Raw genomic sequence first — 13,914 nt, forward strand, 5'->3', positions numbered from 1 at the left:
AGAAGGCGGGTCCCTATGAGGGCCCTGATGAGTGACAGCGCAATCAGCCAATCGCGTACCGCCCTCCCCGCCCCTCCCCCCGCCCCTGGGCGCCGCGGGGCGGGGCCGCGGCCGGGCGGGCGGCAGGGAGGCGGTAAGATGGCGGCGCCGCCGCCTGCCCTCCGCGGGCTCCGCTCGGTGCTTCGCCGCGCAGCCTCCGCGCTCCCGCCGGGGTCCCTTCGCTCTGGCGCCCGCTTCGCGCCGCTCCTCCGCCGCGGGCGGCGCTGCCTGAGTTCGCTCTCCCCGCCCCCGGCAGCGTCTCTGACGCTCTCCGCCCGGGGACGAAATGGCGGCGCCGGAGCGGCTGCGCGTGCGCGGGGCGGGCGGCGGAGCACGTGCGGGGGGGGGAGGGGCTGGGGCGGGGGAGGGCTCGGGCCGGGATCGGCACCGGCAGCGGCGGGCACCGGCGGCGGCACCGGGGAGGTACGTGGGGAGCTGGCGCTGGACACCGGAGACCTGTACCGGAGCTGGCACCGGCAGTGGGCACCGAGGGGGCACACAGGGAGTACGAGCAGGGCACCGGAGATCTGTACCGGGAGCTGGGCACCGCAGCGGGCACCGGGGAGGTACATGGGGAGTAGGAGTAGGGCACCGGAGACCTGTACCGGGAGCTGGGCACCGGCAGTGGGCACCGAGGAGGCACACAGGGAGTACGAGCAGGGCACCGGAGATCTGTACCGGGAGCTGGGCACCGCAGCGGGCACCGGGAAGGCACACGGGGAGCAGGGGTTGGGCACCGGAGACTTGTACCGGGATCTTGGCATCGAGGAGGCGCATGGGGAGCAGGAGTAGGGCACCGGAGACCTGTACCGGGAGTTGGGCACCGAGGAGGCGCATGGGGAGCAGGAGCGGGCACCGGAGATCTGTGCCAGAGCTGGCACTGGCTGCGGGCACCGGGGAGGTACATAGGGAGCAGAGCAGGGCACCGGAGACCTGTACCGGGAGCTGGGCACCGGGAGCAAGTGGCAGGCACCGGGGAGGGCTGCAGTGGGGATCGGTGAGCTCCGCACCGGGTCGAGGGGGGCACCTCCGGGGCAGCGGCGGCAGCGCTTGCGGTGCCCAGCCCCGGGCACGGCTGCCGGTGGCAGGGAGCTGAGGTGAGCAGGACGTGCCCGGTGCGGGCGGGGGGAGGGCCGCGGCGAGGCCAAAAGGCTGCTCCGGGCTTAAACCGGAGTGACCTCGAATCGTGCTGCGGGAGCGGGGGGAGGGGGAGCCGGCTGGGAGGGACGAAGCTGCTCCCGGAGGGGCCTCAGCAGCTCCTCCTTCTCCTCCCTCCCTCCCTTCTCCCTCCCTTCTCCCTCCCTTCTCCCTCCCTTCTCCCTCCCTTCTCCCTCCCTTCTCCCTCCCTTCTCCCTCCCTTCTCCCTCCCTTCTCCCTCCCTTCTCCCTCCCTCCCCTCTCTCCTTCCTTCCCCTCTCTCCCTCCTTCCCCTCTCTCCCTCCTTCCCCTCTCTCCCTCCTTCCCCTCTCTCCCTCCTTCCCCTCTCTCCCTTCCTTCATTCCCTCTCTCTCTTCCCCTGTCCCTTTCCTCCCTTCCTCCCTTCCTCCCTTCCTCCCTTCCTCCCTTCCTCCCTTCCTCCCTTCCTCCCTTCCTCCCTTCCTCCCTTCCTCCCTTCCTCCCTTCCTCCCTTCCTCCCTTCCTCCCTTCCTCCCTTCCTCCCTTCCTCCCTTCCTCCCTTCCTCCCTTCCTCCCTTCCTCCCTCCCTCCCTTCCTCCCTTCCTCCCTCCCTCCCTTCCTCCCTCCCTTCCTCCCTCCCTTCCTTCCTTCCTCCTCCACATTCTTCTCCCTCTCTCCCTTCCCCTTCCCCCTCCCTCCCCTCTTTCGCTTCCATCTCACCTCCCTCTCCCTCTCTCTCTCCCCCACCCCAGCTGCGGTTCTCTCCTCCTCGCTCCCCTCCGCAGCTCCTCCCGCGGCCATGAACCGGATCCGCATCCACGTTCTGCCGTCGCAGCGGAGCCGCCTGGCGCCGGGGCCGCGCCCGCCGGAGCCTCTGTGGTGCTCGTTCAGCGGGCGGCAGTGCTCGCAGCCGCGCCTGGAGGGGCAGGACTTCTGCCTCAGGCACATCCTGGAGGACAGGACTGCCCCCTACAAGCAGTGCAGCTACGTCTCCACCAAGAACGGCAGGAGGTGCCCAAACGCTGCCCCCAAGCCCGAGAAGAAGGATGGGTGAGTGCCCACCGGGAGCCTGGGCACAGCCTCCAGGCAGGGGCATTGTGGCCCCCCCCCTTGACCTGCTCCACCCCAGCTCTGCTGGGCTGCTGGCATCGAGCTGGTAGGGAAGGTCCAGAGGAGGCCACCAGGAGGATGCCAAACCTCACCTAGGAACAGGCTGAAAGGGTTGAGGCAGCCTGGCAGTGCCTAGCATAGAAGTGGTAGGGAGGGTCCAGAGGAGGCTTGGAGCAGCCTGGCATGGGACTGGTAGGGAAGGTCCAGAGGAGGCTTGGAGCAGCCTGGCATGGGACTGGTAGGGAGGGTCCAGAGGAGGTTTGGAGCAGCCTGGCATGGGACTGGTAGGGAAGGTCCAGAGGAGGTCTGGAGCAGCCTGGCATGGGACTGGTAGGGAAGGTCCAGAGGAGGCCACCAGGAGGCTGCAGAACCTCCCCTGGGAATGGTTTGGGATGTCCAGGTGGAGGGCAGTGCCAAGCAGAGTCCCTCAGGGGTCAGTCCTGGCACCAGTCTTGTTCAACTTCTCTGTGGGTGCCATGGGCAGAGGCACTGAGTGCAGCCTCAGCAGGTTTGCTGCCCACACCAAGCTGTGTGGTGCTCAGCCAGGCTGGAGGGCAGGGATGGCATCCAGAGGGCCCTGGGCAGGCTGCAGAGGTGGGCACAGGCCAAGCTCAGGAGGTTCAACAAGACCAAGTGCAAGGTTCCTGCAGCTGGGTCGGGGCAATGCCAAGCACCAATCCAGGCTGGGCAGTGCCAGGCTGGAGAGCAGCCCTGAGGAGAGGCACTTGGGGGTGCTGCTGGAGGAGAAGCTCAGCAGGAGCCAGCAGTGTGCACTGCAGCCCAGAGAGCCAAGCAGAGCCTGGGCTGCAGCAGCAGCAGTGTGGCCAGCAGGGCCAGGGAGGGGATTCTGCCCCTCTGCTCTGCTCTGCTGAGACCCCACCTGGAGTCCTGCATCCAGCTCTGGAGCCCCTGGGCCAAGAGGGCTGTGGAGATGCTGGAGAGTGTCCAGAGCAGGGCCAGGAGGATGCTGAGAGGCTGCAGCAGCTCTGCTGTGAGCACAGCCTGAAAGAGTTGGGGCTGTGCAGGCTGGAGCAGAGTTGGCTCCCAGGTGACCTTCTTGTGGCCTGCCAGGAGCTGAAGGGGGCTCCAAAAAAGCTGGGGAGGGACTTTTGAGGCTGTGAGGGAGTGGCAGGAGTGGGGGGGATGGAGCAGAGCTGGAGGTGAGGAGAGTGAGGCTGGAGGTGAGGAGGAAGTTGTTGAGCAGGAGAGTGGTGAGAGCCTGGCAGGGGTTGCCCAGGGAGGGGGTTGAGGCCCCATGGCTGGAGGTGTTTCAGGCCAGGCTGGGTGAGGCTGTGCCCATCCTGAGTTAGAGTAGGGTGTCCCTGCCCATGCCAGGGGGTGGCACTGGATGGTCCTTGGGGTCCCTTCCAACCCTGACTGCTTTGCTGCCCAGGGAGGGGGCTTGGGGTTGTGACCAGCTCCTGTTTTGCCCCCCCCTGCAGCACCTCCTTCTGTGCAGAGCATGCCTGGAGGCACAGCCTGGCACTGCAAGCCCAGATGAAGAAGTCCCACCCCGGGCCAGTGAGTGAGGCTCTGCTGTGCCAGCTCAGCTCCTATGCCAGAGGCGAGCTGGGGGCACAGGGCACCGAGAGCAGCCGCAGCGAAGCCAGCAGGATCCTGGGTGAGGGCTGGGGGGTGGCAGTGCCCAGAATGTGCCCTCTAGAAAGCCACTGCAGAGAGATCCTGGGGTGGGGGAGGGCAAAAGATGCTCTGCAAGCCTCAGGATGGCTCAGACCTGGGTGAGCTGTGCCAGCAGCCCCAGGCCCTGCAGGCTTTGTGCCACCAGCCCATGCCCTGGTGGCACAAAGGTGCCCAGGGGAGGCTGTGGAGGTGCCCAGGGGAGGCTGTGGAGGTGCCCAGGGAGAGGCTGTGGAGGTGCCCAAGGAGAGGCTGTGGAGGTGCCCAAGGGGAAGCTGTGGAGGTGCCCAGGGGGAGGCTGTGGAGGTGCCTGAGGGGAGGCTGTGGAGGTGCCCAAGGGGAGGCTATGGAGATGCCCAAGGGGAGGCTGTGGAGGTGCCCAGGGGGAGTCTCTGGAGATGCCCAGGGCCAAGCCGGATGAGGCCTTAAGCACCTCAGGCTGGCAGAAGGTGCCCACAGCCGTGTCAGGGTGGGTTGGCACTGGCTGATCTTTGAGCTGCCTCCCGTGCCAACCCCTGGCATGGTCGTGTGGTGGCAGATGAGGACAGTTGGAGCGATGGGGAGCAGGATCCTGTCACCGTGGAGCAGACCTGGCGAGGGGACCCAGACAGTGAGGCTGACAGCATCGACAGCGACCAGGAGGACCCCTTGAAGTGAGTCAGCTGCTGGTGGGCAGCTCTTGGCACAGCTGGAGGTGGGCACAGGGCAGTTTGACCCGCACCCAACCTCCTTAAGGCCAACCTGAGTGGGCACAACCTCACCCTTAGACCTTTCTTGCCATCCATGCCCACCTTGATCCTCCCACCCAGCCTCCCGACCACCATCTGAGTGGGCACAACCTCACCCTTAGACCCTCCTTGACCACCCCTAAGCCACCCATGCCCACCTGAGCCCACTTTGACCCCCACCCAACCTCCGTAGTGCCAACCTGAGTGGGCACAACCTCACCCTTAGACCTTTCTGGCCACCCCAAGCCACCCATGCCCACCTGGAGCCCACTTTGACCCCCACTCAACCTCCATAGTGCCAAGATGAATGGCACAACCTCACCCTTAGACCCTCCTTGACCACCCCTAAGCCACCCATGCCCACTTGGAGCCCACTTTGACCCCCACCCAACCTCCGTAGTGCCAACCTGAGTGGGCACAACCTCACCCTTAGACCTTTCTGGCCACCCCAAGCCACCCATGCCCACCTGGAGCCCACTTTGACCCCCACTCAACCTCCATAGTGCCAAGATGAATGGGCACAACCTCACCCTTAGACCCTCCTTGACCACCCCTAAGCCACCCATGCCCACCTGGAGCCCACTTTGACCCCCACCCAACCTCCATAGTGCCAAGATGAATGGGCACAACCTCACCCTTAGACCCTCCTTGACCACCCCTAAGCCACCTATGCCCACCTGAAGCCCACTTTGACCCCCACCCAACCTCCATAGTGCCAAGATGAATGAGCCCAGCCTCATCCTTAGACCCTCCTTGACCACCCCTAAGCCACCCATGCCCACCTGGAGCCCACTTTGACCCCCACTCAACCTCCATAGTGCCAAGATGAATGGGCACAACCTCACCCTTAGACCCTCCTTGACCACCCATGCCCACCCTAAACCCTCCTCGCCCTCCCCCGCCCGGCCCTTCCCTGCCCTGTCTGCACTGTGCCAACCTCCCTGTGCCCCCTGCCAGGCACGCAGGGGTGTACACGGCCGAGGAGGTGGCCCTGATCATGCGGGAGAAGCTCATCCGCCTGCAGTCGCTCTACATCGACCAGTTCAAGAGGCTGCAGCACCTCCTGCAGGAGCGCAAGAGACGCTTCCTGCACAGCCGCCGCGCCGAGCACCAGGCCATGGGCGAGTCCCGCGGCTGCGGCGCCCCCGCAGCGCCCCCCTGTGGCCTCCCTGCTGCTGTGACCTCCCTGCAGCGCCCCCCTGTGGCCTCCCTGCGGCTGTGACCTCCCCGCAGCGCCCCCCTGTGGCCTCCCTGCAGCTGCAACCTCCCCGCAGCGCCCCCCTGTGGCCTCCCTGCGGCTGTGACCTCCCCGCAGCGCCCTCCTGTGGCCTCCCTGCTGCTATAACCTCCCTGCAGCGCCCCCCTGTGGCCTCCCTGCGGCTGCGGCGCCCCCGCAGCGCCCCCCTGTGGCCTGCCTGCTGCTGTGACCTCCCTGCAGCGCCCCTGCAACCTCCCCGCAGCGCCCCCCTGTGGCCTGCCTGCTGCTGTGACCTCCCTGCAGCGCCCCCCTGTGGTCTGCCTGCTGCTATGACCTCCCCGCAGCGCCCCCCTGTGGCCTGCCTGCTGCTGTGACCTCCCCGCAGCGCCCCCCTGTGGCCTCCCTGCAGCGCCCCCCTGTGGCCTCCCTGCTGCTATAACCTCCCTGCAGCGCCCCCCTGTGGCCTCCCTGCGGCTGCAACCTCCCCGCAGCGCCCCCCTGTGGCCTCCCTGCTGCTGTGACCTCCCTGCAGCACCCCTGTGGTCTGCCTGCTGCTATGACCTCCCCGCAGCGCCCCCCTGTGGCCTCCCTGCTGCTGTGACCTCCCCGCAGCGCCCCCCTGTGGTCTGCCTGCTGCTATGACCTCCCCGCAGCGCCCCCCTGTGGCCTCCCTGCTGCTGTGACCTCCCTGCAGCACCCCTGCTGCCTCCCCGCAGCGCCCCCCTGTGGCCTGCCTGCAGCTGCAACCTCCCCGCAGCGCCCCCCTGTGGCCTCCCTGCGGCTGCAACCTCCCTGCAGCACCCCTGCTGCCTCCCCGCAGCGCCCCCCTGTGGCCTCCCTGCGGCTGCAACCTCCCCGCAGCGCCCCCCCTGCTGCTATGACCTCCCCGCAGCGCCCCCCTGTGGCCTCCCTGCTGCTGTGACCTCCCCGCAGCGCCCCCCTGTGGTCTGCCTGCTGCTATGACCTCCCCGCAGCGCCCCCCTGTGACCTCCCTGCAGCTGCAGCCTCCCTGCAGCGCCCCCCTGTGGCCTGCCTGCTGCTATGACCTCCATGCAGCTGCAACCTCCCTGCAGCGCCTCCTGCTGCCTCCCTGCTCCCCCCTGAGGGAATGGTTTGGGAAGGATCCCAGAGGCTGGGAAGGGTTTGGGGAAGGCCCCAGGGGCTGGGAAGGGTTTGGGAAGGGTCCCAGAGGCTGGGAAGGGTTTGGGAAGGATCCCAGAGGCTGGGAAAGATTCGGGAAGGGTCCCAGATGCTGCCTCACCCCCAACCCTTCCCCTCTCTCTGCATGAAACCCCCCCCGGGAGGAGGTGAAGGCTTTTCTGACCTTGCTCTCCTTTCCCTGTGCCCTCCCTCCCCGCAGGCAGCAGCCTCCTGACCGGCCCCGAGGGGCTGCTGGCCAAGGAACGAGAGAGCCTGAAGCGGCTCAAGTGCCTGCGGCGCTACCGGCAGCGCTACGGGGCCGAGGCTCTGCTGCACCGACAGCTGCGGGAGCGCAGGCTGCTGGCCAGCGAGGGCACCGCCCAGCAGGTGCGGCCCTGCCCCTCCCCCTCTCCTCCTCCTCCTCCTCCCCCTCCCCCTCCTCCCCCTCCTCCCTCTTCTCTACTCTCTCCTTCCCCTACTCCTCCTTCTTCCTTCTCTCCTCCCCTTTCTCTCCTCTTCCTCCTCCCCCTCCCCTTTCTCCCCTCCTCCTCCTCCTCCTCCTCCTCCTCCTCCTCCTCCCCCTCCTCCTTCTCTACTCTCTCCTTCCCCTACTCCTCCTTCTTCCTTCTCTCCTCCCCCTTCTCTCCTCTTCCTCCTCCCCCTCCCCTTTCTCCCCTCCTCCTCCTCCTCCTCCTCCTCCTCCCCCTCCTCCCCCTCCTCCCTCTTCTCTACTCTCTCCTTCCCCTACTCCTCCTTCTTCCTTCTCTCCTCCCCTTTCTCTCCTCTTCCTCCTCCCCCTCCCCTTTCTCCCCTCCTCCTCCTCCTCCTCTCCTCCCCCTCCCCTTCCTCCTCCTCTTTTCCCTCCTCCTCTTTCCCCTCCTCCTCCTCCTCCTCCTCCTCCTCCTCCTCCTCCTCCCCCTCCCCCCCTTTCTCCCCTCCTCCTCCTCCTCCTCCCCCCCTTTCTCCCCTCCTCCTCCCCCCCTTTCTCCCCTCCTCCTCCCCCCCTTTCTCCCCTCCTCCTCCTCCCCTTTCTCCCCTCCTCCTCCTCCTCCTCCCCCCCTTTCTCCCCTCCTCCTCCTCCTCCCCCCCTTTCTCCCCTCCTCTTCCTCCTCCCCTTTCTCCCCTCCTCTTCCTTCTCCCCTTTCTCCCCTCCTCCTCCCCCTCTTTCCCCTTCTCCTCCTCCTCCTCCTCCTCCTCCCACCCACACTTTGGCCTCTTTAGTCTTCATCCTGCCATAGCAAGCTCCTGGCACAGCTGGCACAGCTCTGATACGGGTCAAGAACTGGCTGGAGGGCAGGGTCCAGAGAGTGGTGGTGCCACGTGCAGTTGGCAGCTGGGTGTGCCCCAGGGATCAGTGCTGGGCACAGAGAGTGGTGCTGAATGGTGCCACATCCCTCTGGCAGCTGGCACCAGTGACAGAAGCAGACCCTGGGCGTGGAGTTGGGGGATGTGTGGGTGAGGAGGGGGCTCCTGTGTGACCCCAGCACGACCCTCAGCTCATCCTGTGTGCTACCAGGCACTGGGCACAGCTCAAAGTGTGCCCTGAGCAGTGCCAGCACAGGGGCAGAGTAACCTCCCTGCTCCTTCAGACCACACTGCTCCTGCCCCAGGCCAGCTGAGGGCTTGGGCTGCTTCCAAAGCAGGACCTGGGGGGGGTTGTATGGGTGGGGAGGGGGCTCCTAGGTGTGCCCTGAGCAGTGCCAGCACAGGGGCAGAGTAAACCTCCCTTACCCTGCTGGCCACAGTGCTGCTGCCCCAACCCAGCTGAGGGCTTGGACCTTGAAAGCAGGACCTAGGGCTGTGGGTGGGGGTTGTGTGGGTGGGGGTTGTGTGGGTGGGGAGGGGGCTGCCCTGTGACCCCCAGCATGACCCTGAGCTCCTCCTGTGTGCTGCCAGGCTCACACCACCCGTTCCAGCCAGAGGTGTTTGGCCTTTGTGGACGATGTGAGGTGCTCCAGGCAGCCGCTGCCGCTGAGCAGGCACTGCCTGCTGCGTATCCTTTCACCTCCCCCTGCCCCCTGGCACCTCCCCAGCTCTGCCTTCGCCTTCCTCTTCCTCCCCTCGGCCCTCAATCAAGGCCAGCAGCTTGCTGTAGCTGCTGGTTTCAAACAGGAGCCCAGAGGAAGCAGCTCCCTGGTGGTCTGTTGGTCCTCCTGGCTTCCTAATGGGGGGAACCAATTCGTGGGGGAGAGACACAAAGTTTGGGCTCCCTCTGACTCCTGATGCCTCTTTTCTTCTGCTTCCTTCATTCCTGACCTGGCCTGGGGGTGGACAGGGCTAAGGGACCTGAGGAAGGGCTCAAGGAAGGCACAAATGAGTCCCTGCAGCAATCCAGAGCTCCCCATGGGGGTCTTCAGTAGAGGTAATGAGGTCCATGTGGCCCAAACTGGTCCCTCCCTGTGATTCCTTCACCATTCCAGAGCATCCCATGAGGTTTTCCAGGCTCTCAGCAGGGATAAAAGACCTCAGGAAGGCCAAGGAGGGCACAAATGGGACCATGAAGCCCAAACTGGTCCCTCCCTGTACTTCCTTCACCATTCCTGATCATCCCATGGGACTTTCCAGGCTCCCAGCAGGGATAAAGGACCAAGGAGGACACAAATAGGTCCAGGGAGCCCAAACTGCTCCCTCCCTGTGCTTCCTTCACCATTCCAGAGCATCCCATGGGACTTTCCAGGCTCCCAGCAGGGATAAAGGACCTTAGGAAGCCCAAGGAAGGCACAAATGGGACTATGAAGCCCAAACTGGTCCCTTCCTATGCTTCCTTCACTAATCCAAAGCATCCCACAGGGGTCACCAGTGGGGACAAAGTGACCTCATGGAGGCCAAGGGAAGTAGGAGCTGTGTTGAGAGCAGGAAGGATCCAGCCCTGGCTGCCCTGAGCAGGGGCTGAGAGCTCTTGGTGTGAGCCCTGCTGTGTGTGGGAGCTGTTTGGTGGCTGCTGGAGCCTGCTCAGCAATGCCTGGAGGAGGATCTGCACCAGGAGGGAGCAATCCCAGGCCTGTTTGGAGGTTGCCATGGACCAACTCAAGTCTCCTTTTGCCTCCCCTGAGAGGTTCAGAGCTGTGTGAGCAGCCTTAAGCTGATCTCAGCTCTTTAAGAGTAACCATTTGGATCCTCCTCCTCAGCTCAGGGATCCTCCAGGATAGGATCCAACAGCAGAGCACTGCCCTGGGTGGCATCAGGACTGGGTGGAGGTGTCCAGGAGGAGGTTTTGGATGCTTTGGGAGCTGCTGCTGGGAGGAGCTGCACTGCTGGAGCCCAGAGCAGTGCTGGCAGCCTGAGGAGGGAGGGGGAGGGCAGGATGAGCTCTGTTGTTTGTTTTGAGCTCTTGGGTTTGTGGCTGAAGTTGGCAACCTCTGTGCAGGGAGCAGGAAGTTGCTTTTTGTTTGTCTTTAGTGACCTTAATTCCTCCCAAGGAAAAAAGAAAAGAGAGGATGAGACCTTCCAGAGGGGAGCTGGGATCCTGCAGAGGGGAGCTGGGATCCTGCAGAGGGGAGCTGGGATCCTACAGAGGGGAGCTTGGATCCTGCAGAGGGAGCTGGGATCCTGCAGAGGGGAGCTGGGATCCTCCAGAGGGGAGCTGGGATCCTGCAGAGGGGAGCTGGGATCCTGCAGAGGGGAGCTGGGATCCTGCAGAGGGGAGCTGGGATCCTGCAGAGGGGAGCTGGGATCCTGCAGAGGGAGCTGGGATCCTGCAGAGGGAGCTGGGATCCTGCAGAGGGGGCTGGGATCCTGCAGAGGGGAGCTGGGATCCTGCAGAGGGAGCTGGGATCCTGCAGAGGGGAGCTGGGATCCTGCAGAGGGAGCTGGGATCCTGCAGAGGGGAGCTGGGATCCTGCAGAGGGGAGCTGGGATCCTGCAGAGGGGAGCTGGGATCCTGCAGAGGGGAGCTGGGATCCTGCAGAGGGGGGCTGAGCACCTCCAGAGGGGGCTGAGGAAGGCTTTTGGCCCCTCTGGAGCAGGGTCAGGGTGAGGAGGAGCCAGGTCTGACTTTCACTGCCACAATCAAGCTCTGCCTCGGGGTCAGCCCCAATCTGAGCTGGTGCCAACAATCACCTCAACTGGTGCCAGTCTTAGCTGGTGCCACAATCATCTCAACTGGTGCCATGATCTGGGCTTGTGCCAGTCTGAGCTCATGCCACAATCATCTCAGTTGGTGCCACAGTCTGGGATGGTGCCAGTCTGAGCTGATACCACAATCATCTCAGCTGCTGCCTCCACCTGAGCTGGTGCCAGTCTGAGCTGATCTTCAGGACCCCTTCCTTAACCACATCACCCTCAGACATCTGCCAGGACACCAACCAGACCCTCTTCAAACCATGCCAAGGCTCTGAGGAGGTGCCCTGCAACAAACCAGTCGCTGCCAGCCTGTCAGAGGAGCCCTGCTGCCCTCTCCACCTCCGTCTGCCAGCTCAGATGTACATCCCTGAGCAGGGCCTGGCAGTGCCAGAGGAGCTGGAGGCTGCCCCCAGCGACCTCTACTTAAGCGCCGCTGAGCTGCAGCCCACTGAGAGTTTGCCCCTGGAGTTCAGTGATGTAAGTTGGGTGGTGCCAAGGAAAATGCCATGCTCAGGGCTTGCTCTTGCCATCCTGGGCCCAGCCAAGCTGACATTTGGCACCAGGGGTCCCATGGGAGGTGCTGGAGGGCAGCAGTTGCCAAGTGCTGGGTGTGGGCATCAAGAGCAGTGGAAGGGGTTGGGGTGGGGAAGGACTTTTCAAGCCCATCCAGTTCCAACCTCTCTGCCCACTCAGAGGGCACTGCCCCTGGCAAGGGGCTTGGCACTAGATGGTTTTCAAGCTCCTACCAGCACAGCTTGCTCAAGGCCTCCAGGGATTGGGCATCCACGACCAACCCTGGGCAGCCTTGTGCCAGTGTGTGCCCACCCTGGCTCCCAACCTCATCTCCACTTCCACTGGCAGCTTGGCACTGCCCACTTGGCTCTGGAAGCTTCCAGAGCTGCACTCCCTAAGGCTGAATGGGCATGGATCTGGGTGGGCACGGATCTGGGTGGCACCAGAGGGGTTGCTGCTCTGCTTTCTCCTTGCTCAGAAAGCTGCTGCCCACTCCTGCCCCTCTGCTCGGGGCTGGGTGGGGGTGGAGAAGAGCTGCCAGGAGCCTTCTCGCTCCCACAGGGCATCTCCTGGCATCTCCTGGCATCTTCTCTCCTAGGACCTGGATGTGGTGGGCGATGGCATGCAGTGCCCCCCATCCCCTCTGCTCTTTGACCCCTCTGTGGCCCTGGATCAGTCCCTCCGGGAGGTTGCTGAAGCTCCCATTGATATTTTGGCCCTGGAGGACCCTCCCCAGCCTGGCATCCCTCAGCTGGCACCGCTGGACAGAGGAACCTCCTCTGCCCACCTCTTCTCCCCACCCACCGAGCCTGCAGCTGAGCTGCCAGCACAGGTACAGCCAGGAGAGTGCCAGGGCAGTGCCCTCCCGGGCTCTGGGTGTGCCTGGAGCTGCAGGATGGGGAGGAAAGTCCTCATCTGCCCTCCTCACCCTGTGCCATGCAGCCTGGCACAGGGTCTGGGTGGTGCTGGGGGGGTTGAGGGGGTGGCTGCCAGGGCCTGTCTCTGTCTCTTGGTGTCACCCTGCCCTTGGTTGGCACAGGTGTGTCAGGGGGTGGCTGAGGGGTGTGGGGAGGGTGGCACAGGCTTGGGGCTATGCTGCCACCCATGGGCAGCTGCCATCTTCTGGGCAAAGGATCCTGTCTGTGTCTCCTGGAGCATGCTGGGGCCATGCCCACAGATTGGCATCTCTGGAGATGTCCTCAGCTGCCCTATCCTGTGCCCCTTACCCTGCCTGCTGTGCTGTCCCTGCGGCCCAGGGGGTATCCCCCTGGCACCTCTCCCCTGGTGGGAGCCAGGTGTTGGGGTGAAGAGGACCCCACCCTTGGGCAGTGCCCTCCCCCCCAGGCCCTGACTGAAGGCCTGCGGTTTGCCATAGCCGTTGGCATCAAACAGGAGCCCAGAGGAAGCCTCTCCTGCTCTGCTGGCACTCCGTTGGCACATCTCCCACGGAGCTGCCAACTCGGGTGGGAGTGACACCAACCTGAGCTTATCTTTGCCTGTGCCCACCGTGCCCAGCTCTCTGCTGTCCTCTGTGCCCCCCGTGGCACACCTGCAGACCTGCACCGGGCATATGCCTGCTGTGCCAGCCTCATCCTCAGAGGGCATCTGGGCTGAGTCCCTGCCCAGGGGCACCTCAGCCCCCTCCTGTTGGCACTGCAAGGGCAGAGCTGCCCACTGAGAGGGCAGCCTGGGGGTGGCTCTGCCTGTGTGATGCCACCACCGTGCCCACCCCACCGCTGTCCTTTCTGTCCCCAGCAGAGTCGCCAGCCGCTGGCACTGTGCCCCCCTGGGCCCCGGCAGGAGACCTCTGCCAACGGGAGCCTGGAGCCGGCGTCTGTGAGCTGAGGGCAGCCTCTGGGTGCTCCCTCCTGGATCCTCCGTGCCCCTGGCACACCTGCGGACCTGCACCGGCCCTGGCTGCTGTGCCAGCCTCGTCCTCAGAGGGCATCTGGGCTGCGCCCCCGCCCGTGGGCGCCTCAACCCCCTCCCGTTGGCACTGCAAGGGCAGAGCTGCCCACCCAGAGGGCAGCCCGGGGGGGGCTCTGCCTGCTCCCTAGGGCCGGGAGATGCTTTGCGGTGGGGAATGGGCCCCGAGGAGGGGTCCAAGGGTGGGGGTGGGGGTGGGGGAGGGGCACGTGGACCCTGTGGCGATTTTGGGGAGCGCGCGCGCCTGTGTCTGTCCCCAACCCCCCCCCAATAAAGAGCTGGAGGTGGCCGCGGAGTGTCCTTGCGCGCTGCGGCCGCGGGGGGGCGCTGGAGCAGGATGGAGCTGCCAGGGTGGGGGTCGTGGGGGGGGTGGTTCGGGGGTACCCCGGGGCAGGGCTGACCCCCAGCCTGCGGCTCAGCTGCCCGGGCACGACCCCACCCTCAC

The 13,914-nt window shown here is 65.2% G+C and overlaps 1 protein-coding gene and 1 non-coding gene across 2 annotated transcripts; both read left to right on the forward strand.

Annotated features, from left to right (window-relative positions):
- The first annotated feature begins 386 nt into the window (after positions 1-386).
- On the forward strand, positions 387-13,758 carry KANSL2 (KAT8 regulatory NSL complex subunit 2). Its single transcript, XM_064141619.1, has 10 exons — positions 387-462; positions 1,907-2,204; positions 3,707-3,885; positions 4,441-4,555; positions 5,588-5,755; positions 7,193-7,355; positions 8,865-8,961; positions 11,254-11,507; positions 12,142-12,375; positions 13,299-13,758. The coding sequence occupies exons 2-10, from the start codon at positions 1,954-1,956 to the stop codon at positions 13,386-13,388; spliced, it is 1,551 nt and encodes a 516-aa protein (XP_063997689.1). The 5' UTR covers positions 387-462; positions 1,907-1,953; the 3' UTR covers positions 13,389-13,758.
- On the forward strand, positions 9,030-9,166 carry LOC135174357 (small nucleolar RNA SNORA2/SNORA34 family). Its single transcript, XR_010301855.1, has one exon. It is a non-coding gene; the product is annotated as a small nucleolar RNA SNORA2/SNORA34 family (small nucleolar RNA).
- Positions 13,759-13,914: the final 156 nt, after the last annotated feature.

The sequence above is a fragment of the Pogoniulus pusillus genome, unplaced genomic scaffold (assembly GCF_015220805.1).
Source record: "Pogoniulus pusillus isolate bPogPus1 unplaced genomic scaffold, bPogPus1.pri scaffold_58_arrow_ctg1, whole genome shotgun sequence".
NCBI classification, from domain to species: domain Eukaryota; kingdom Metazoa; phylum Chordata; class Aves; order Piciformes; family Lybiidae; genus Pogoniulus; species Pogoniulus pusillus.

Excerpts from the sequence above, each read along its gene's own strand:
- KANSL2 (XM_064141619.1), top strand. The coding sequence starts at position 1,954 with ATGAACCGGATCCGCATCCACGTTCTGCCGTCGCAGCGGAGCCGCCTG. Across the intron at positions 3,886-4,440 it reads CGAAGCCAGCAGGATCCTGG|ATGAGGACAGTTGGAGCGAT; the intron begins GTGAGGGCTGGG and ends GTGTGGTGGCAG. Across the intron at positions 12,376-13,298 it reads CAGCTGAGCTGCCAGCACAG|CAGAGTCGCCAGCCGCTGGC; the intron begins GTACAGCCAGGA and ends TTCTGTCCCCAG.